Here is a 22,392-nt window from a genome sequence, read left to right on the forward strand (position 1 = left end):
CATCGCAGAATTCGTTAGAATCGAGATTTAATGCGTGATCGTACGTATCCTCCTGTAATTCAGGAACCAGAACTCGGATCCGCACAAAATTCAACAGCAGCTGATGGACCTTCCATTTAAAATCAAGTTTGTCAAAATCGGTTCAGAAAATTCCGAGAAACCGATGTGGACAAATCAACAAATTTTGTTTTGTAACCATACTCTTCAACTCGTAATCCGGGACAAGATGTCGGTTGAAAATCAAATTCAATAGCAACCTATGGGAATAGTATACCTTTCATTTGAATCTTAGTTTGTAAAAATCGGTTCAGCCATCTTCAAAAAACCGATGTGGACATTTTGTTAACAAATCCGCACATACACACATACATACATACATACATACATACATACATACATACATACATACATACATACATACATACATACATACATACATACATACATACACACATACACACAGATATTTTGCGATCTCGGCGAACTGAGTCGAATGTTATATGAGACTCGGCCCTCCGGGGCTCGGTTAGAAAGTCGGTTTTTGGAGCGATTGCGTAACCTTTCTATATGAGAAAGGCAAAAGAATAGTATTTAATTAGCTTAATCAGCATGAGTTCAATGTTATCTTCATGTGATTATATTTTGAAATGTTGGTGGAATGGGTTTAAAAGTGGAGGGAATGGGGGGTTAGTAGAGTGGGAGTGGAGGATGCGTCAGAAATCCTTCATTTTATTTTGGTGTGGATGAAGGAAATGCGGGCGTGAGGGTGGTCCAAGGGGACGGTAGTGATGAAGGAGGGAGATGTAAGGGCAAGGCGGGGGGGGGGGGCGGAGGGGCTCTGATGCAATACTCAGCTGCATATTTTGCCTTCCATTTGAGATTTGGTTTGAGAAAATCGGTTCAGTCATCACCGAAGAACCGATGTGACTTTATTTGTGGAATATATATTCACAATTCACAAATATATTCAAAGAATGTTTGATTGGCAATCAGTGATCTAGATCTGCGATTAGAAGTAATTTGGTGACCATTTCAATAGTTTTTAGCCTCTGAGGTATTACGATTGTACCGATTTATATGGGAAATTCCAGTGTATCCATACTAACACCCCTGTAACTCCGGAAGCAAGAGTCAGAACAGAATGAAATTCAGCAGCAGTCAATGGCATTACTGTATCTTTCATTTGAAATCAAGTTTGTAAAAATCGGTAGAGAATTCGTTGGGGAGTGGGTGTGATATTAGCTTAGGAACTTGGCGGGTTCCCCGGGGGCGTCATGAACTGTCATAGGTGGCCAATGTGGTCAAAGCTGCTTTGATTGATCATTAGTGATCCAGACCCGCAAACTAGAGTAATGTTACATAAATTTTAATATGTATTACATCATTTGAACATCATGGTGGTACCAGTTTATATGGGAATTTGCTGTGTGACCGCACTCTTCAACCCGTAACTCCGGAACCGGAAGTCGGATCATCTAAAAATTCAATAGCAGCTCATGGGAGCGTTATACCTTTCAGATGAAACTAAGTTTGCGAAAATCGGTTCAGCCATCTCTGAGAAAATTGTGTGAGTTTAAATGACACACACACACATACACACACACACACATACACACACACATACATACACACACAGACATTTGCCGATCTCGACGAACTGAATCGAATGGTGTATGACACTCGGCCCTCCGGGCCTCGGTTAAAAAGTCGATTTTTACAGTGATTGCATAGCCTTTCTTTATATGAGAAAGGCAAAAAATCAACAAAAAAATTAAATCCTGCGTACGTCGCTGGAGACATCAATTTAGAATATACTGTGAATTTTTCAAGACGATCAAAAATCATTTGTTAAAGTTACATTTCCGGCCAGCTCAAAAAACGTGATTTTGAGAAAAACGTGGTTAAAGTTTTGTGTACATTCGGAATATACATAAGAGCTATTGCGGTAGAATTGAAAATTTGAACATTTATACATTGTCTTCGTATTCAATTTTTTGGGATGTCATTTTGAACATTTTAGATAAATAAACAAATTTTTGATATTTTTTTAAATTTTACGGTGGTGTAACCGCTGAAATAGATAGAATTGTTAAAATGTATTAGAATGAGAACGTAAATGCACGGTTCATGTGTCGGTGTGAATTAGCAGTGATATTTATAGAATTTGAATTGGGATTGTCGACGAGGTTGTTTTCCCACCCGGTTCATTATCACCGAAAGGCTGCTGAGCCAATAAAAAAAAAATAAATAAAAAATAAAAAAAATTAAGAAAAATCATAAAAAAATAAAAAATAAAAAGAATAAAAAATATAATAAAGTTATATATAATAGTTTCCATTTTTCTCAAAATAAAATTATATATTTGCGACTACTACTGCCGCCTTTGAGGCTCCATTAAATAACAAGCTTCTACATATGCACCCGAAACGAGAAGCATTCAAATCTTATTTTTAGCCTCCTGACTGCTTATATCTCCGTAAATACATATGCTCAATACGAGTTTGAAACAAATACGCTGTGGTCTTGAACTATGTTTATTTTTTCCATCATTTAAAAAAATTTCATTGATTTTTTTACTTATTTTTCAATTCAATGAATATTGTTCATGTTCATGCAAATCTCATATGTGAATGTGATAAAACTTTAACGTAAAGAAATGACAACGCAAAACAACAGCCTCGAATAACACGTCGTTTCCAACAACCAAAGAAAGGACACCGCTATCCGTCCGCCATACGTCACACGAACCAATGACCATCGTGAACACTTTCGCCAACGAAGACCAGCAAACACGTCCATACAGGGACCGAGCTCCAAACGGAGTTAAGCGAGCAAATAATTGCATATTTGAATCCAATCCAGCCGACGCTGACGGTGGTGTTGGAGTCAATTTGGCTCCCTTTCCGAACGACTACTGTCCTCCGATCTAGATGCGATTCCAATAGAGCATGGTTGCGACAGGCGTTTCTCATGAAGAGAACTGCACGGAAAATCCAATGACGTGTCATCAAATATGTAGCTGTTCATTTCTGTGGAAGGTTTCGGGGAGTTCGATAGGTGTGGAGCCCGGTCCGGCTTGGAACCTAGCGGTGGTTAAAAATCGAATGTTTCCACAGCTTTAGTCAATATAAACGATTTGGTTTGTAACTTGTTTCATTTTGAACACCCCTAATACCGATGCAATTGGTCGTTTTTGTCGAAATAAACTGACCAAAGCAAGCAACCGGGATGCGGCTGTTGTCGCATCTGCGAACGAATCGAAATCGGATGGCAAACAGGATGAAACCGATCCAATTGAATGGATGCCACTGAGAGGTAGGTTGGGAGTATGGATGTTGAATATTTAATCCGCCAGTTGATTATTCGGTTGGGTTTTTTGATTTATGATTTATGCTGTTGAATTAAAACGGCCTAATTGGTTTTGTTCGGAAATGCAAAGGGGGGACCCATTTATGGAAGGTGACAGATTGTGGATGGGAGCTGTTCGGTTTAATCGAGTGTACCGACAGCTGTTAATAATGAAACGATTCAACATAATTCACCGGATCGGAATTCGGAAAGGGGTAAAATAACATGGATCAATGATAAAAACCACGGTGTTTAATGAAAGCAGTAATTGTAATCAACTTATTTGGTAGTCTAATAAAGCAACGCAATAATTACAGAAATGCAGGTCATCAACGAGATCATAGCCAATGAATCCGTAAGCGGAGCTCCAGCATCTTCGTAACCCTCACGATTACATTCGTCCTGCTGACAGGCCACGCAGATAGTCGCTTCCGGAAACTCTCCGCATACGTCCAGGTTAGCATAAACGCAACCTTTAACGAGATCCAATGTGTCATTCACCTGAAGCTTCAAACAGCGATAACCAGTATTACGAAAAGGTTCAGTTAGCGAGTTTTTCCAAGCCTCCATTTGACGGAATTGTACATTTGCTATTTTTTCGGAACAAGTCACAAGATGTTCGTCGGTGTCGCAAACATTTTCTACGGATTCGGTATCACATTTTATGCACTTGATAGCTATCGCCATCTGGGTTGCAAGAAGAATAATCCAGATAGGACCGTAGTGCGTCATTTTTGGACACTGGTTGAATGGGAAGTGACCGAAAAACGTTGCAGTTTCCATAGGCCATCGGCGAATAGTTAATCAAGGTCAAAACACTAAAGTAAATTACGCTACAGGCATACATATATATTACGCATTATCAATTCAATTAAATTGAATTGGTTTTAGAATATTCACCTAGCAGTTCAGTTCAGACAGTTACTTTATTTCATATTTTTGTAGTGTAATACATTTTTACAAGTTTTTTAAGTGATGTAGAATACCTCTTTTCAGCTTTGGATTATTTTTGTACAGTTTGTACTAGTTGGATCATTAATATTTTTTTTCGATTTTACTCATTAGAGAGATTGTTTAAATTTAGTATTGGATTCTAACTACTACTTAACCTACTATTTACAACTTAACCTACCTTAACCTACTATTTACAAGTTTATTCTAATGAACATTTAATGATAGAGAGAATTTACAAGTGGAAATTCTGATAATGAGCATTTTTCTCTGAATTTTGATTTTGTTGATGCCATTTTGTCTTCGACTGGCTGGATATCAGCTAGCTGGTGTAAGTCAGTTGTTCGGGTACCATATGGTAGGTTCAGAATCATGCGGAGGGTTCGATTTTGGGCAATCTGGATCTTCTTTTTGTGTGTTTTTGCACATGATTCCCACGCGGGTGATGCGTAATGTATCATTGGGGAAATAATTTGTTTATAGACGGCTAATTTATTTGTTATCGAGAGTCTGGATTTGCGATTGATTAGTGGATAGAGACAACGAACGAGGGTGGAGCATCTGGTGAGGATTTTGTTAACATGTGGTCTAAATGTTAGTTTAGAGTCCACAGTCAACCCTAGAGAAACTATTTCGTTGGACCAGTCAATTTGTGACCCGCATACTGTAACCTTGCAGTTTGGTGGGGGGATGAGTTTTGGTGTGGGACGATGGCGAAAGATGTTGGTCTGCGTTTTGGAGGAATTTATTTTTATTTTCCAGGTTGCGGCATAGGTGGTAAAGGTGTCAAGGCATCGCTGGAGTTTTGCCCTTAGCTCAGTTGGTGTTCTCCCTTTTACGGTGATCGATGTGTCGTCGGCAAAAAAGAAATATTGGCAACCAATGGGGATTTGGGGTATATCTGATGTGTAGATATTATACAGTAGGGGGCCCAATAGACTTCCCTGGGGGACACCAGCAGGTATTGGAAATATGTTTGACTCAGCTCCGCCTAATGTTACCCGGAACTTTGATCTAGGTAATTACGGACTATTTTGATGAGATACAATGGGATGTTGTAGCGACAGAGCTTGTACACCAGTCCACCGTGCCAAACATTATCAAACGCTTTTTCCACGTCAAGAAATGCTGCAGCAGTGGACTTGGAGACGGCTCTGTTCGTATTGATGTTGTTAATCATCCGTAATAGCTGGTGTGTTGTTGAATGGCCTCGGCGAAAACCAAATTGCTCAGGTGGGAGTATGTTATTCTCTGTTACGAAGATGTCCAGTCGGTTGAGAATAATACGTTCGAACAGTTTGCTCAAGGACGAGAGAAGGGAGATGGGCCTGTAGCTGGATGGTAAGGTCGGATCTTTCCCGGGTTTGAGGATTGGGATTATTTTTGCGATTTTCCATACCGATGGAAAGTAGCTGAGACTCAAGCAACAGTTAAATATCTTACAGAGGAGCTCCTGTGCTTTGGTGCTAAGTTTCTTAAGGATAAGATTAAATAGTCCATCAAACCCGGGGGCCTTCATATTTTTTGTGTACTTGATAGCGGAGCAAACCTGTTCAACTGTCACTCTATCAGCCGCCGGTATCACACAATCACTAGCATCCAATTCTGACACACATTGGGCAACCTGTTGTTCAAGAGGACTGCAGATGGTGGAACCAAGTAGGTGGGATGATGCGAATTGATTGCCAATTGCGTTGGTCTTTTCAGAGGGGGTAATAAGCCGCTGGTTGTTTACCGTCAGTGGTGGAACTGGTTTAGGTTTGGATTTCAGTACCTTGGAAACCTTCCAAAAGGGACGAGAACGGTCATCTAGGCCTTGAATAACACGTCCGAAATTTTCATTTCGAAGTGTATCCAGTCGCAACGAGATGGTTTCGGAGAGATTTGAGGCTAAAAGTTTTTTGGATAGATCACCAGATCTCTGGAATTGCCGTCTGTACACATTACGCAGTCTAATTAAGCAAAGTGTGTGGGAATCGATTTTAACGAACTTACCCCGAACAGGAACCCTCCTCACGCATGCCTCGTCAGCCACACCAATTGCATGGTATAGCCGCTCTATCGCTGCATCGATGTCTTCTTCGGTGGTTAGATCCGGATTTTCCTGGAGGTTGTCATCCACTATTCGGCTGAATTGAATCCAGTTGACACGATGGTAATCCTTCCGCGTGGAGACAGAAACAGCAGCTGCACTTCCATTGACTTCGCAAATCACTGGGAAATGGTCGGACGTGAGTTCGTTGAGCGAAACCGGCTTTGAAATTTCGGTGTTGGTGATGAAAATGTCCAGCGTCGATGGATTCCCTGCTTGTGTTACATACGTTGCTTCGTCTGGAAACTGTATCGTGTAGTGCCCCAGTTGTGTTTGGTCAAAAAGCAGGCGTCCATTTTGGTTACATTGGTAGTTTTTCCACAGCTCATGCTTTGCGTTGAGGTCTCCTCCGATGATAAATTTGGTGTTGCTTCTTGAGATAATAGTCAAATCCTTTTTGAAGTAAGCGGCCATCCAATGGCTGGAGTAGCATTGGCGAGGACAATATGCAGATATGAGCCTTATATCACCAGCTAGCGCGTGTATTTCAACTCCCAGTGCTTCAATTATTGTCGTTTTAAATTGCGGTAGGATTGAGAACCGTATACCTTTCTTCAGGATTATCGCCACACCACCCCCTCTGGTGTTTGAGCGATCAAGTCGGATAGTGTTATAGTTGGGAAGCGAGAAATTATCTTTTGCTGTTAAGTGTGTTTCGGTTATTAAACCAACATCGATGTCATGCCTGCTGGCAAAGTCCGCAAGCTCTAACTTTTTTGCTCTTACAGAGCAAGCGTTCCAGTTCACAATTTTCAGAGCGTTAAACACCATACCTGATAATAAACGTGCCTAGGACCTGGATTTGCTCAGGTTTGCTACGGCATTGTCGAAGAGCACTTGTCATGTTCTCGAAAATCTCCATTAGCTCATTAGCCGAAAAAAGAGATGCTGATGATGGGCTTGTCGCTCGGTGTCCAGGGGGGATGGACCATTGACCAGCGGCTGGAGTTGCACTGGCGGGCGGCGAGGATTGGGGCTGGGAATTGCGCGGTCCCAGCGGTGGGAAGTTATCCTGGTTGAAGCTGGGGGCTTTTATTTTACGTCCAGGTTGATTTGCTGCTGATGCTTGTCTCCTGATGTTTTTGTACGCTACACGTTTCGGGCACTGTTTATCTGACGCCTGATGAGCAGCATCACAATTGGCACATTTGTAAGCTACTGCCCCTTCCACCGGGCAACTGACTGTACTGTGGTTTAAGCTGCAGATATCACAACGAGCAGACATGTTGCAATTTTTGGTTCCATGACCAAAGTTCAGACACTTCTGGCATTGGGTAACGTCACGACCACCACGGTATGGTTCCCAGCGAATAATAATGGAACTGAGTGCGCGAATTGCTCGTAGCGTGTTAAGTGTGACTGCTCCTCGCGGAAAGTGCGCTAGGAACAGGCAATCCCTAAACTTCTTCTTTTTCTCGTCACGTCGCCGCATCCGGAAAATATTAAGCGGCTCTAATTTATAATGTTCACATAGCTCGCTCTTGATTTGTTCAGGATCGATGTCTGGTAATCCTCTGATAACCACTTTGAATGGTTTTTCGCCGGGGATATCATGGGTGAAAAACTCTGCCTTGGAATTTTTCAACCAGGTTAGTGTTTTGTTGTAGTCCGATTTTATGCGGACCATAACCTTGACTCCAATGCGACACAGTTTAAATTCAGCAGCGACACCAACTGTCTTCAAACCTTGGGCGAGCTGGCCAATTGGAATTGATTTGACCATAATTGGCGGCAGTTTAACCTTCACAGCAGCGCTGGCATTTGACATGGAATCTCCAAATCCATTCAATTCACTTGAATTGATAGCAGTACCGTTTCCATCCACACGGCTGTACTGGATTGGTGTATGGTTGCTTCTGCCGGATTCCGTTCCATCCTTCTGAACGACATCGATTTTACGTTGCCGTTTCTTTGGTGTCGCAGTGACTGGACTGCAATTTGCTCCACTACCCTTTGGAACGGTAGGACTGAGACTGAGTTTCTTCTTCCTCTTGGTCATAGTGATGCAAGAGAGCTTCCGATGTTGTTAACTATCCGCTTTTCAAGAAAACACGTCCTCACTTGGGACAGTCAAAAACACAATGATGATCACCTCGCAGTGGAGGTGTCTGACATATAATACATTGCTGCAACAGATTTGTCACGATTCCTGTACAGATATACTACAAAACGGGAAAACGAGCAAAAATAAATGCTTGCAAATACTAAGAGGATTCGTTTGATCAGTAAAACTTTAACCTTTCAATTTAGGAGCTTGTTTTACTTTTCAATTCAGAAAAGTAGCGTGATATTTTGACCGTGAAGAACTTTTAATGCACTGAAATAAATTATTTATTCTCTGGTATATATTTCATATGTGCCGAAATATTTACAACAACCTTGAAATTTGAGATTTGTTTATTCATAATTTATAATAATGTTTCTGGGAGCCTCGATTAATATAACCAACTAGCTGCGGAATGTACGTTTAGAAGCAAAAAGCCAACATGGCTTTAAGATACCTACTAATACTACACTCTTTCAAAAAATATATAGTTACCGTAAGCAGCATTGTGACTTTTCTGTCGGATAATAGAAGTAATAAAATATTGTGTTTTTTTCATGTGAAATTCGCCTGAACAAGTTGGGGATTGTGAACGAAGCATATTTTTAATTGCAATTCAAGTGAATTGTAACGCTCTTTTCACGTGCATCTTGCAAAATGTAAATATTTTTAAGAGTGTAGGTAAAGCTACCGACACCAACAACAGTAAACGTGTAGACAATAGACGATGCATAGGTTTTCGTAACGTAACGTAAAAATGATTGGAGTAGTTTTTTTACCTGGTACATATTCATGCAGGCAAAACGAACTCAGTTGGGTGAAATGAGCTGATTTTATATGAGGTTCCAAGTCACCCAAAAAGATTACAGATTTGCAAGCGCAACCTTTTAAAGGTATATGAATATGGCACACACTTTATTAGGCTTAGTATTGAACCGAATATCTCTGGAGTATAGTTCTTGACTTATACAAATGTAATCACCGACACCTGGAGGTTTAAGAATTGCGTACTGTAGATCATTTAGATATGGAGATTTTTATATAGTATATTGTTGAATTCATCGCCAGTTTTAGTTTTCTTGCCGCAGGGAGAGATATAATGCCAATTCATGAGTTTTTTGCAAATACAGTAAGATTCCGTTTTTGGCATGCTCCCTTTTTGACACACTCCGATTTTGGCAACAAATCGGTTCCGTTTTTGGCAACATTTTTGTTGGTCATAATAAGACTTTGAGAAACGTGCAATAGATATTTCTTGTATCAATTAATATCACATTTGACTTTATTTCCAAACATGGGAGTCATATTAATCCTCAAAGGCGCAAATCAATTTTTTTTTTAATATTTTGAAAATTGTCTCATAGCTTCAATACATTACTGTCATAATTTTGAGATGTTTTAAAACAGTGTTATGCATTTAAGGGTTGCCTACATTTTACACTATACGTGTTGTATTTAATCATTACAATAAGTGTAAAGATGCATTATTTATGTAGGGGAACCCGGGGCTATTCGGACCTACTTAAGCAAATCGCCCCTTTAGGTGGATAGATGTGAAAAAAGTTACCTGTGAAAAGTCCTAATTGTTAGTTTGAAACCTCAGCTACATTTTGGTGCCATAAAAAGTTTGTTTGCACCACTCAATGGCAGCGCCAAGCGACGATTTGCAAACCTCTACGTTTTTTCATCCTTTTACAATATAGGGGTAATTCGGACCATACTACGGGGCTATTCAGGTCGTCATTTTTGTTTAATTTGTTTACAATGGAATTATGTTTACCTATGAATTAGTTACAAAAGACACTACTTAAGGAGCAAAAAAATAAATTGCTTTACTACAACTTAATTTGGTATGCCACAGCTATCGATTGTCGGCCCACGTATTTTCTTTGCTGTGGCGTGTGCAATGGTGTGCGCAACCGCAAGCCGCTGAACGGTGATTGACGGATTAGGGGGTCTGAATAGCCCCGTACGCTCATATCGCACAAAAGTGGTGAGCGCCTCGAAAATATCTCTGTTTTCACCTAAACAAAAATCATTCCATAAAATAGGAGCCTCAAGCTTTCCAAAACACTTACCTTTTATTTTTTCACTTTTTTTGTTGCTTTTATCACGACTTTTCATTATAATGATTTTTGTTTCGAGAATGAAAAACAACAAAAAATGTTGTATCCCCTTTCTACTAAGAACAAAGAATCAACTTCAGCTCTCAAAATTGATGTTTCAGAATAGCGGTTCCACGAATATGTACGATAGTCAGAAAGTCTTTTTATTGTCTGAGAAATCGAGGGGGTCCGAATTACCCCCACTGTCTTAATAGCCCCGGGCTCCCCTATAATATGGACAAGTTGCAAGTGATTTTTACTACAAAAATGTTTTTCTTCAAACCTAAATATCTTCAAGCAATGCAGTTCGATTTTCAATCTATCAATTCCATTTGAAAGATCAACGATTGGTTAGTTATGGAGAAGCAATAAATTTATTTATTATTTAAAAGAGCTGTGTTTTTTCAACAAAATTGTTCAATAATTTTCAGAAAGAAGACATAACAGCCCCAGGAGCGAAATCAACACTACCAATCAGTGAATTGTTCAAGTTTTGACGGTCAGTGAGCCGAAGAAAAGCGATTCGAATTAAATGCTATTTTACATATTCGTAATGGAATTGCACTCGAGAAGTGCGCGAAGATTGTGAAAATTCTACAGGACGGCACAGTGGGCAGAATGCTACTTTCGACGCTCAAATCCTCTAGCGCCCTGGGTATGTATCCTGAAGGATTTGTGTCTTCGTAAAAGTATCTTGGATGAAAATGAGCATTATTTTGACAACTGACTGATAAACCTTTCTTGCAAAGAATAAGCACAGCCTTTTGTCTGAACTACAATTTAGAAAACTGCAGAAAGGAATAGACACAGCAGTTATTTGAATAAGATTACTTTATAAATTACTTAACAAATTTATTCTCAGTTCAAAATATTATATTTGAAGTCAAAAACAAGAAAATATTTGCATATATTTTAGTTTACTCAAAATTTCTCTAGCGAAGTAGGAACTATTTCACTTGAATTATATTTTTTTCCTCGTTTCATTTGGCTGCATCTTGTCCCACTTTTTTCTCTTCGTGATTATAAAGTTAAAGGTTTCTACTAGTCACAAAAAAAATTCCAGCTGCCGCCATCTGCCGCTTCGTGGGTTATTAAAAATTTTGTGGAAAATATTTTTTTAATATTTTTGATGAAAACAACCTTAAAATGTCATGATAGCATTTATCACTCTTTAAAGCATTTTTATTATTGTATTTTCGAAGATTTAGGAATTAAACATTTATTTCTAGATATATTTTTCATAATAAAATGTTAAAATCCATTTTCTAGAGAATTTTTTTTAAATGTCGTGTAGCGCCATCTACATAGGTTATAAAGTGTAAATGTCTTCAGTACATGTGTTAGAAATATCAAAACAAACAACTCTGCCGAAGAAAGTTTTTTGATAGAACACCTCTATCAAAAGATAGAACTGATCTAGATCAGTTTCTACTTATCTAGATCAAAACCAAAGTCGTCAAAATAATGATAATTTTCATCTAAGATACTTTGCTAAAGACATTAATCCACCAGGATATATACCCAGGGCGGTAGAGGTTTTGAGCGTCGAAAGCTTACCCCACTGTACGACGTCTGAATTTGATAAAATCATGAATAAAATTGAATTTGCTTATTTTTTCTTTCATCTCATTACATTTCACATATGATTAAAAATCCTTGAAACATTTTTGAAGTCGTAAATTGAAAATCCAAACTTTAAAAATAAGGTTCCATTTTTGGCACGGTTCCGGTTTTGGCAACTGAAAAAAATAACATTGTTGCCAAAAACGGAATCCTACTGTATATCCGTGAAAACAAATTTATATCCATCAGGAACGTTACCACGAGCTGATGTCTCATAGAAATTGGATTCCAGGATTTGTTTGGAACCAGTTTCCGAATAAGTTTCGCCATCGAGCAAGACACAACTATTCATTTTCGCCATAACTTGGTCGTTCAGCTTATGGACCCGAGCTCTGGCAACTATTTGTTTCTGTTTCTGTTCGACGCTTGATTTGAACTTTGCGGGAAGTTGTGAGAGTTTTCTTGCACTTTCTAATCATTCTGGCGACAACACTTTAAAATATTCCAACAGTTTTGCCAGCTCCCGAGCTGACGCTGAAGGGTTTTATAGGTAACAGTGTACAATTATTTTTCTCGGTGCCTCGACCTACAACCTACAACCAAGCCAAGCGAACGGCAGCTTGCAATGTCTCAATTTAGTGTGCATTATCTCGAGAACAAAGGAAACTATAATAAATACAAATATTTATTATCGCCGTCATGAGTAGAGTTGACAAAAAAGCTGTACTCTGACCCAACGCCGCGGTCGTTGACTTGAAATTTTGGCCTATACGACCGAATTTTTCTAGAAGTGCAATTTTTTGTAAAGGAAGAAAAATGGGGGTTGGGCTTACGGAAGTCGACTATCCTCAGTATCACCATCTTCGCAAGGCAGTAATGATACCATTTAAGACGTTAGCTCAAGCCGAACGTTTCACTTTGTACAACAATTTAAGGAGAGGTTCTCGTTCGAATGACCAAAAGCAAAATTTGAATATTTTTGTGGACCAACGAAAAAACATAGAAATAAACAGTTTTAGAATTCAAAAAGTTTATATTTTCGTCTTCATTCAATTTTGTTTAAGAAAAAACAAAATGGCTCCCGTGGTGACGTTCTGTCTAAGGTTAGGTGCGAATGAAATTCCAAAACTGCGTACAGTCTGCTGCTTCAGGATCGATCTCAAACACGAAACTAATAATAATGCTCTATATTAAATCTTTTATTGGAGGAATGATAAGAACCGGTAGAAAACTTTAAATTTGAAACAATGGTGCGATCTCAATCTTTGCGATCGATTTTTAGCCCTTTTTCCACTTTAAGGCTTCAATAAAAATAGTGAATACGAGGAATTTATTCGTTGATATAGGTCGTTCCTCCAATCAAACAGGTTTTATTTCGAGTTGTCAAAAGATGAAGTCTTTAAATTGAACTATTTTCAAATGAGATTGTACGCAGTTTTGAAAATTCATGTTTTGAGATGAACGCGTTTAAATTTTTCAGAATACTTTCTATTAATTAATCGTGGTAGAATATTGATATTTTGAATCCTTTACATGAAATTATGGATTTCGGACATCGCTGATTATGAATCTGAAGTCAGTTTTTCGAAATTCAAAATGGCCGATCCAATATGAAGAGCTCCCACTGAAAAAATAAATGGTATGTATTTCACCCAAAATCGAGAAAAAAAAGGTTTTGTGATTTATAAACACGAATTTATAAAATAAAAATATCGATTGCAATATGGTGGACTAAAATTCGATTTTAACAATTTAGACCAAATTTTTTCGTTTTCACCGTTTTCTGTGGTTGTGAAGCATTTTGGAAACGTGCATAATGCCATGAAAAGGTTTCTACCTGAGGCGCGCGTCTCGATCCGAGAACGTCCCATGGCGGCCAGGACGCCACTTCGAACAATGGTCGGTAGAAACTTTTTGATAGCACGATACACTAGACACTTATACCTTACAAAAATGCAAAGAAAAAAATCAAATGTTTGAAAGTTTTGAATGAGAACCTCCCCTTTAAATTAAGATTCCCGTGTGCATGAAAATTGACATCATAGAGGTAAGGCTAAAATAAAAATATATGTAACCCCCGAAATAGGTATCAACATATTCGCTTCATTCCTAAGATGTAGCACAATAAAAAATTTGGCCTCGCATTTGAGTGTGTTAGCCGGCAACAAAATCACTCAAATCACATGTAAGTTGTGCATGTTCATCGCCACAGTCTAAAAAAAAATTCTATTCGAAAACAAATATTTCTTTCGTCTTTCGATTTTACATAAAATTCGATTTAACGTACATGATTGAATCGGAAAATGTATGTTAAATCGAGGTATACCTGTATCGAGTAACCAAAGGTCCACTGTATACGCGTGTCCGGAGCCAGCGGAACACTTTTCACTCGAGTGGGTAGTATGATTCGGAATGATTTTTAATCGTACTGGCGAAAGGTCAGACATGGCGCGTGTAAGTGAAAATGAAAATTGAAGCATTTATACAGTTACGTCCCAATTACTCCTTTCTTTTAAATTTCCATTCTCTGCGATGGAACCTTTTCAGTGGCTACTGAAGTCCGCATGATAGTGTAGACAAATGGGAAGGTAGCTCCGTCTGCCAACATCTTTTCAGGTTTAATGGACTTTGAATACCAGTCCCTGAATGGTCGACTTTCTAACCAAAAATAAGCTTTTTAGCATAATCGATATATTCCGTGATCTAACTAAACAACAATCGGGCGTGTGCAAAGAATTATTTTGGCTACGTACCCACCCGTGAAGTAGAGATATATGGTGTAGTCTCCGAGAGGGGCCTTCATTGCGAAATATGTGGTTGGCTCCTTACAGAACCCTTTGATTTAGTCAGTGAAAATTTTGGTATGCAAACAATTGTGTTCATCCTTTCGCCAAATTTGTTCTTCCAAACTTTTTTTGAACTTAGCTGTTCTACCTGTTCGCCTTTTTCTGCCGCGGGGCCGTCATTGTAAACAATGGGATCATAGATGTAGAAACAAGGCATGGTGTGGACAAAGCAGAGAGAATTATGAAAAGTATTGATTCTGTGGAGTGACTTCACATGAACTGTTGACATATTTCACATGTAAATTATACGGGAAAAACGAAGGAGGAACGCTCCGAGAAGAAATTCTAAAATAAGCTACGCCACCGGCCACGGCGAGATTCTGACAGACCCATTGAGGGAACATCTTCTAATATGCCTATAAATGCAGAGGAAATAGGAGATTCATTTCCTCTCCTAAGCTTCCTCGTACAGGCCTGAGTGTCCCTTGATGGGTTCTGTTACAAAACCGATGCAAGTGCGTCAGTCCTGTAATTTTCTTATGCTTTATACAATGCATTTGCATTATGTAAAACCTTTTAAACTACCGGCGTAGATCTTCCATAATTTTATCATTATTCGCCAGGGCCGAGAATATACTATGTAGGAGCGTTTTGGGGATCGAAACGTGCTATAAATTCAATCGGATTAGCCTTTGTTCGGTACCAGGTATTGAAGTTCGTGGAACCGCCATTCTGAAACATTAATTTTGAGAGCTGAAGTTGATTTTTTGTTCTTTGTAGAAAGGAGATACAACGTGTTTCGTTGTTTTGCCATTCTCAAAACAAAAATCATTATAATGGAAAAACCGCGATTAAAGCAACAAATAAAAGTGAAAAAATAAAAGGTTTTGGAAAGCTTGAGGCTCTTAGTTTATGTAATGATTTTTGTTTGAGTGAAGACAGAGATATTTTCGAGACACTCACCACTTTTGTGCGATATGAGCGTACGGGGCTATTCGGACCCCCTATTCCGTCAACCACCGTTCAGCTGTTTGCGGCTGCGCACACCATTGCACACGCCACAGCAAAGAAAATACAAGGGGCCGCCAATCGACAGCTGTGACATACCAGATTAAGCTTTTGTAAAGCAGTTTATTATTTTTTTGCTTCCTTTTGCTTGTAACTAATTCATAGCTAAACATAATTCTATTGTAAAAAAAATTAAAGAAAAATGACGGTCTAAATTGCCCCGTAGGGAGGTCCGAAATACCCCTACATTGTAAAAGGCTGGAAAAACGCAGAGGTTTGCAAATCGTCGCCTGGCGCTGTCATTGAGTAGTGCAAATGAACCTTTTATGGCACCAAAATGTAGCTGAGGTGTCAAACTAACAATTAGGATTTTTGACCGGTAACTTTTTTCACATCTATCCACCTAAAAGGGCGATTTGCTTAAGTAGGTCCGAATAGCCCCGGGTTCCCCTATACATCGCATCTATGGTGGCTCTAGAAGACGATAACTCCCACGATATACTACACGTCCACTCTATCCGAAACAATCGAATCAAAACAAGAAATTCCTCCAATGGAAGCGTACAACGTTTTGATAGGTTTGATTCTTTACAGATCAAAGGTCAAACGAAACAAGCCCCGTGGATGGTCTCCCACTCCGTGGTCGGCAGAGAGTGCACAGAATGGTACGCGCAAAGTCTTACAAGGACTTTCTGTAGGTCGGATCGCCCGATTTTTTACGAATATACGCGACGTTAGAAACGCAAATGAAAAATTTGATGAAGCTGAAAAACGCAGTTATTGGCACCGATTCGTCGACGGATTAACGAGAAAAGCAATATTTCGTCTGGTGGCTAGGCCCTACATAGTGTACTCAGCTCAAACTTTGATCAGAATAGATTCCTTTTTCAGCGATTCTAAGATTCCTTTTTCAGCGACAAAGGAATTGTAGATCCCCATTCAAACGATAGACGTTTCGCGATGAAACGATAATACTGTATATAAACATAATGATTGTTCTTTAAATAATTTATCTGACAGCAAATATGCTTGCGCTGAGCATTATAGTGCGCATATCATCATGACGTAGCATACATAGCTTCTATACTAATTATTAAGAAAGTAGCGGTGAGGGCGATCATAAAAGAGGCTGTGCTGCGTACATTCTCCCCAAATAACTTATGGTTTGATATTTACCTATCAACGAACCAAACCCACATCGTTACAGTTCCAAGAAGGCTCTCCGTTCGATGGAGCATGGAAAGCGCTCAGTTCCTGAGTACTTTGTCTGAAGAATAGCACTAGATTACCAGATACAAATATTAGTTTGACTTCTTTCACATTGCTTCATTTCGGGTAATAAGAAACGCGACACTTAGATTGGAATGGTAATGATAAGGCGGACACTTAGGTATTAGAAGGTGATGTTTAAAAACGATCGCGTAGCTTCAACGACTTCTTCAGCATTTCTGGTCAGAGGACGTTCGAAACTTGGCAAATGTCGTAGGGAAGTTTAGGATTCTCAAAGGTTAATACAAATCTTGGTTTAAAGGGGATGGATGAAGGTCGTGGCTTACTTTGGATGACATCTCTGGTCATATCCAATCTGTCGCATATGTTATATGCGCATCTCCAGCGTATTGGGGACATGGAGTACGGTCTCTGCGCTTGTGGTGACGGTTATCGCAACATTAAACATGTTGTCTGGTCGTGCGTCTAGTGTTCTTGCGCCATATCTCCGTTAAACGAATCTCTTCAGTCCAGTGACTATACTCGATCACTCCATTATGTCTCTCATATACATATTTTTAAACACGTTTGATATCCAAATTTAGTTATCTCTTATTTTTTGGTTAACATGCTAACATCTACCTGGAAATATGATCCCAAGAGTTTCTAGTGGATCCAAGAAGGCCCGTCGGCGACCCTGTTCATCATGCCCTGACAGTGATCTCGAATATCTAGTCTTTAATAATATTTCGTACTATATGCTTTAGTCTGAATAAAATTGCATTTATATTTTTTGTATATCGAGTGTAAGTGTATCATCACTTGTTTTAAGAAATAATTTCAAAAAAAAACTTAATTATTATCCCACATTTTCAAGAAATTTAAACTGTAAAGCAAAGAAATTTGTATCTGAATAAAAAAGTGAAATTGTTGTACATCCAGAATTTCAGACGAATGCATTTTGCGTGCGAGACGCATTCGTAGTTGACATCAGGTGTTCCGCCGGCCCTGCGCGTGTCCGCATGAATAATTGGCCAATAGTTACTGTTTATTTCTTACATCATTGCCGACAGCCGCCACAATCGGATCTGTTCTGTCAATCACTAGCATCAGCTATAATATACACCCAATTCCACATCGTTTTGCAATCCGAAAAAAATATCAGCGCACTTCCACCAAAAAAATATATGACAACTGGTTTATTTAGCATAACTCAAAACTGATAGTTTCTTCACTAACCTCCGGGCTTCACCACTAAGTCTGATTGAATTTTATCGGATTCCAACCCCGTGTTCTGATGATTCGAAATGCCGTGTCGTAGCGTGGTTGTTGATAAATGAGTCTACACCGAGCAAAAAGCATTTGAGAATTTCATAAGTCTCGGCATATGAACCAGCCTTCTGACGATGCCATTGAACGCTTTAGAATGTCATAGGTAGGCTTATGAATTCATTTATCTTTATTCATGCACTCCATAGACGTACAAATAATGTATTTCATAAAACAGTCTTATGATTTTGCTCCAATATATGCGTTTAAGAATTTCATAAGTTTTTCTCATGAAACTCATATGAGATCTGTTATTGATTCTATAAAATTATATTGTTTTTCATAAACGTCACTTTTGTGAAAAGTTCATAATTGTTTCTTATGAATTCAGTATTGGCCTGGACGTCCAAAGGAGCTAATAGTTTCAGGCCAGCACTTTTTGGTTACCGCTGTTTGAAACAAACGAAGTGAAATTTTAGTCAAATTGCAACAAAATTTAAAATAATTGTTTTTTATATTATTCAATAAATTACTGTGAGCATTAAATCAGTTTCCATGGTTATGATTTTTCAGAAGATATCCAATATTTTGAAATGAAATCTGTTGTGCATATAATTAGTGTCTGACACGTATTTCATAATTATCAAAATCATTTGAGAAGTAAGAATCATTATCATTCAGTTGTCAAGTCGTTTCCCAGTTGTCTAAGCCCAGTTCCCCAGGAAATATTGACGAAGCGTTGCTCATTATGTACAAATTTTAATATTTAATGGGAGTTTTCTCTTCAATCTTCTGAAGGCATCTACACTTGGCGGTTCATTTGTCCCGAATTTAGTTCTACAAGATGACAACACGAATTAACTCATTATGAATTACGCTCATGTTTTACAATTCTCGGTGGTTTGTTTACTTTGTCAGTTGCGTGAGTTCGAGTGCAAAAGGTGCCCATCTGTTACATTCAAACTCACGTAACTCCCACGTGAACAAACCACCGAAAATTGTCAAACGAAGTTCATCCGGCTCATTTTGGGGTTATGTCGGTTGGTGTAAAACCTAATATCATCTAAAGGTTGATTTTTACTGTTGATTTTTTGTCTACTAAAAATGCTCGAGAAATATCAGCCATGTTCTATTTTTTATATAAATGCACAATAATATCCATAAAAAAACTTATGGCATTCATTCGATCATTGTGATGAATTTCATAAGACTGTTCTATGGAAATCATTATTACTGCTATGTTCTCTGCTTATAAATGTCAGCAATTTTCATAAATGGGCACCTATGGCGTTCATTCGGACATTTTCATAAATTTCATAAGAGTGTCTCATGAAAATAATAAGAGATGGATTTGGAAAATTTCCCCTCCAAATCATAAGACAGACTTATAAAATCCATTTAAAATCCTTATGTCTGAAAGTCATAAGACGTTTTTATGGAAATTCAAAGTAAATTTTGCTCGGTGTAGTACAGGCAGGACGGGATGGCAGCCACACGTAATCAAAGGGCACAGAGCGAGCCCGTTGGGGTTAAGCACTCTCAGCGATATAATTATAAAATAACAATAACTAACACCAACTTCGAGCCAGTTAGCTAAATCCAAACCAGAGTTTGCTCTTTATCGAAGGTCGTTTGAGACCAGTAATTTCCACCTTTTTAAACACAAGAAATAATCGGTAAAAATCGTTATCAACCTTGTACGTTTGACACCTGCATTCCCCGCGTGTATGAGCATGATACACTGTCAATAAGTAGGTCATTTTGTTTACACCGTCGCACCTCTGCTCTGGTGGTACGAAGCAGCTTGCATCGATTATGGCACAATATTTGGGAGGCTTTTCACGTTCAATATATCGACTAGTACATAGTTTTTTCGTGCATGGGAGGTAAGACAGTGCATCGTCACAGCCAGGCCAACCAATAGTGATGAGACTAAAGCCATCTTGCGTGCTACGATCAAAGAACTTAATACCTCGAATTGTTTGTTTTTCGGGAGACATTTGCGTACTTGCACACTTACAACGGTTGCAGGTTAACAGCACCGATTATCGTTAATTGATCTAGACGTAGTTGTAGACGACCATGATCATGACCGTAGACAGCATCAAATTAATTTTACTCGGGCTCTATCGACTACTCATTCATCGAAGAACAACTCATATATCGTGCACGCTATGCAGCACACGTGTCGCCAACGTAGGCCTGTGATTGCTTTTACTCGACCGAGAGGGTACCACAGAGGTTTAACCGATTTTCGACGACAGTCAATGGAAACGATTAGTTCTTTTTTACAGTTCCTTGTTTAGTAGATCTTTTTCTTCCTTCATATTGGGACAAACTCCTTCATATAAGGACGAATGTCAAAATAAACTCCAATTCCAAATTTCACAACGACTATTTGAACCCATTTTTTTATTTTCACTATTCACGTTTGTTATTACAGATGCGAGCAGAGATCCAAATCGATTAGGCGAACTCACTTACATGCAAATGAAAGGCAAACAAATCGTCAAAGTCGACCTTTCAATTCCAACTTAAGCCCTGCTAGAAATTGTATCACCGTACTCCTCATACCGTCTAATATCCATTGTTGTCTCTACCAGGTAGTTTACAGCAACCGATCTCGCACCTTAGAACTGCACGCATGAAATGCATCCAAAGAGCAATAATGAGACCTGTGCATGAATGGTTCCGTCACAGAGTGGAGAGGGGCTGCCGTGAACAACAACAACAACAACAGCAACAACTACAACACACTCGACCGCCGGATAATGATCGGTGTGAGGCTGGTCAGGCATGGCTAGACAGCGACGATCAGTACGGCAGTGATCGTTTACCGCGTTGTATCGTAAAACGCTGATTGCATTCCACATACCTACCTTTTGTACTGTCCTTTATGTTGCCTCACGCAATCTGTACTGCAGCAGCCGATAGACAGAATGACGTCAAAACAGCGGTTGACTGCTGCGACAGCAGCGGTAGCGGTGGTGGCGATGATCGCGATGGGACTAATTGATCAAGGCAAGTTTTGGAGGTTACTTTTGTTGCTCGTTAGTGCGTGCACCGCGATGTCGATCTGATTAACGATCTCACGTTGTTGTCGTTCGCAGGGGTCGTCGCATTGGACTGCCATTTCTGTGTCGGAGTTGACAATTGTAACGTGACCGGGGAGGAGATTGAACCGGTGACCTGCACGGAGAAGATCGTTCACCTGACCAATGAATCGCTGGCCGGATTTATGCCAACCTTGGGGAAGAGCCCGGTTCGAGACCGGGAGGATTTTCAGTGTGTTCACGTGAAGGCGACATCGCTGACAGACATGACGTTCCTATTCGTGCGAGGTTGTGTCTTCGGTACCAAATCGATCGAATTTTGTGCTTTGCGGTATGCCAGTTTTTGCGGAATTCGGGAATGTTTGGCGTGTGATCACGAGAATCGTTGCAACGAAGTCGTCTTCAGCAGCGCTGCTGGGAGGAGTATACCAAATAGTGCGATTGCTATGATTGTGTCGATAGCGGCGGCGACGGCGGCGAGTGCTGTAATCTGTGCCGTTCATCATCAGTACCATCTTCGATGAATAATGTTAATAATTTATCGTGCTTTCAATGACGTTCTTCGATTCGATCGAACCGCGCCTAGTCTCCTGCAGTGTTAGTGTGGAAAATTTTGCAAGCTCTGGTAGATGTATTGCGATGTCGTTACGTTAGCGCAGATCAGGATAATAAAATGTAATTAACCTTTACCACATGAGCCGTTTAATAATCAGTGAATGGCCTTTTGATACCTACGTAGTGTTGAGATAAAAATTTTCCAGAAAAAATTGTGTTGTGACTATAACTATTTTTTCTGTGCTAGTCACATAGATTAGTAAGACTTGTTACTGGAAATAAAATCTGGAACGGTCAGATTTATTGCTTTTACTTTGAATAGTTACAGTTAGTGCGGCGAATGTCATATATTCATGAGATAATTATTGTTACTCGCGAATACTTTTTTCCTACAACTGTGCTGTTTCAT

At 39.2% G+C, this 22,392-nt stretch overlaps 2 protein-coding genes across 2 annotated transcripts in view; one reads left to right on the top strand and one right to left on the bottom strand.

The window, feature by feature from the left end:
- LOC131681105 (uncharacterized) overlaps positions 1–20,464 on the bottom strand; it is a 139,386-nt gene extending 118,922 nt beyond the window's left edge. Inside the window, exon 1 of the mRNA XM_058961815.1 lies at positions 20,396–20,464. The gene's annotated coding sequence lies outside the window, so the exon portion shown is untranslated. The remainder of the gene's footprint in view (positions 1–20,395) is intronic.
- Positions 20,465–21,177: 713 nt separating this feature from the next.
- LOC131685774 (uncharacterized) lies at positions 21,178–22,188 on the top strand. Its single transcript, XM_058969717.1, has 2 exons — positions 21,178–21,396; positions 21,486–22,188. Exons 1-2 carry the CDS (start codon positions 21,315–21,317, stop codon positions 21,950–21,952), a joined length of 549 nt encoding a protein of 182 aa, XP_058825700.1. The 5' UTR covers positions 21,178–21,314; the 3' UTR covers positions 21,953–22,188.
- The last annotated feature ends 204 nt before the right edge of the window (positions 22,189–22,392 follow it).

The sequence above is a fragment of the Topomyia yanbarensis genome, chromosome 2 (assembly GCF_030247195.1).
Source record: "Topomyia yanbarensis strain Yona2022 chromosome 2, ASM3024719v1, whole genome shotgun sequence".
Taxonomy (NCBI): Eukaryota; Metazoa; Arthropoda; class Insecta; order Diptera; family Culicidae; genus Topomyia; species Topomyia yanbarensis.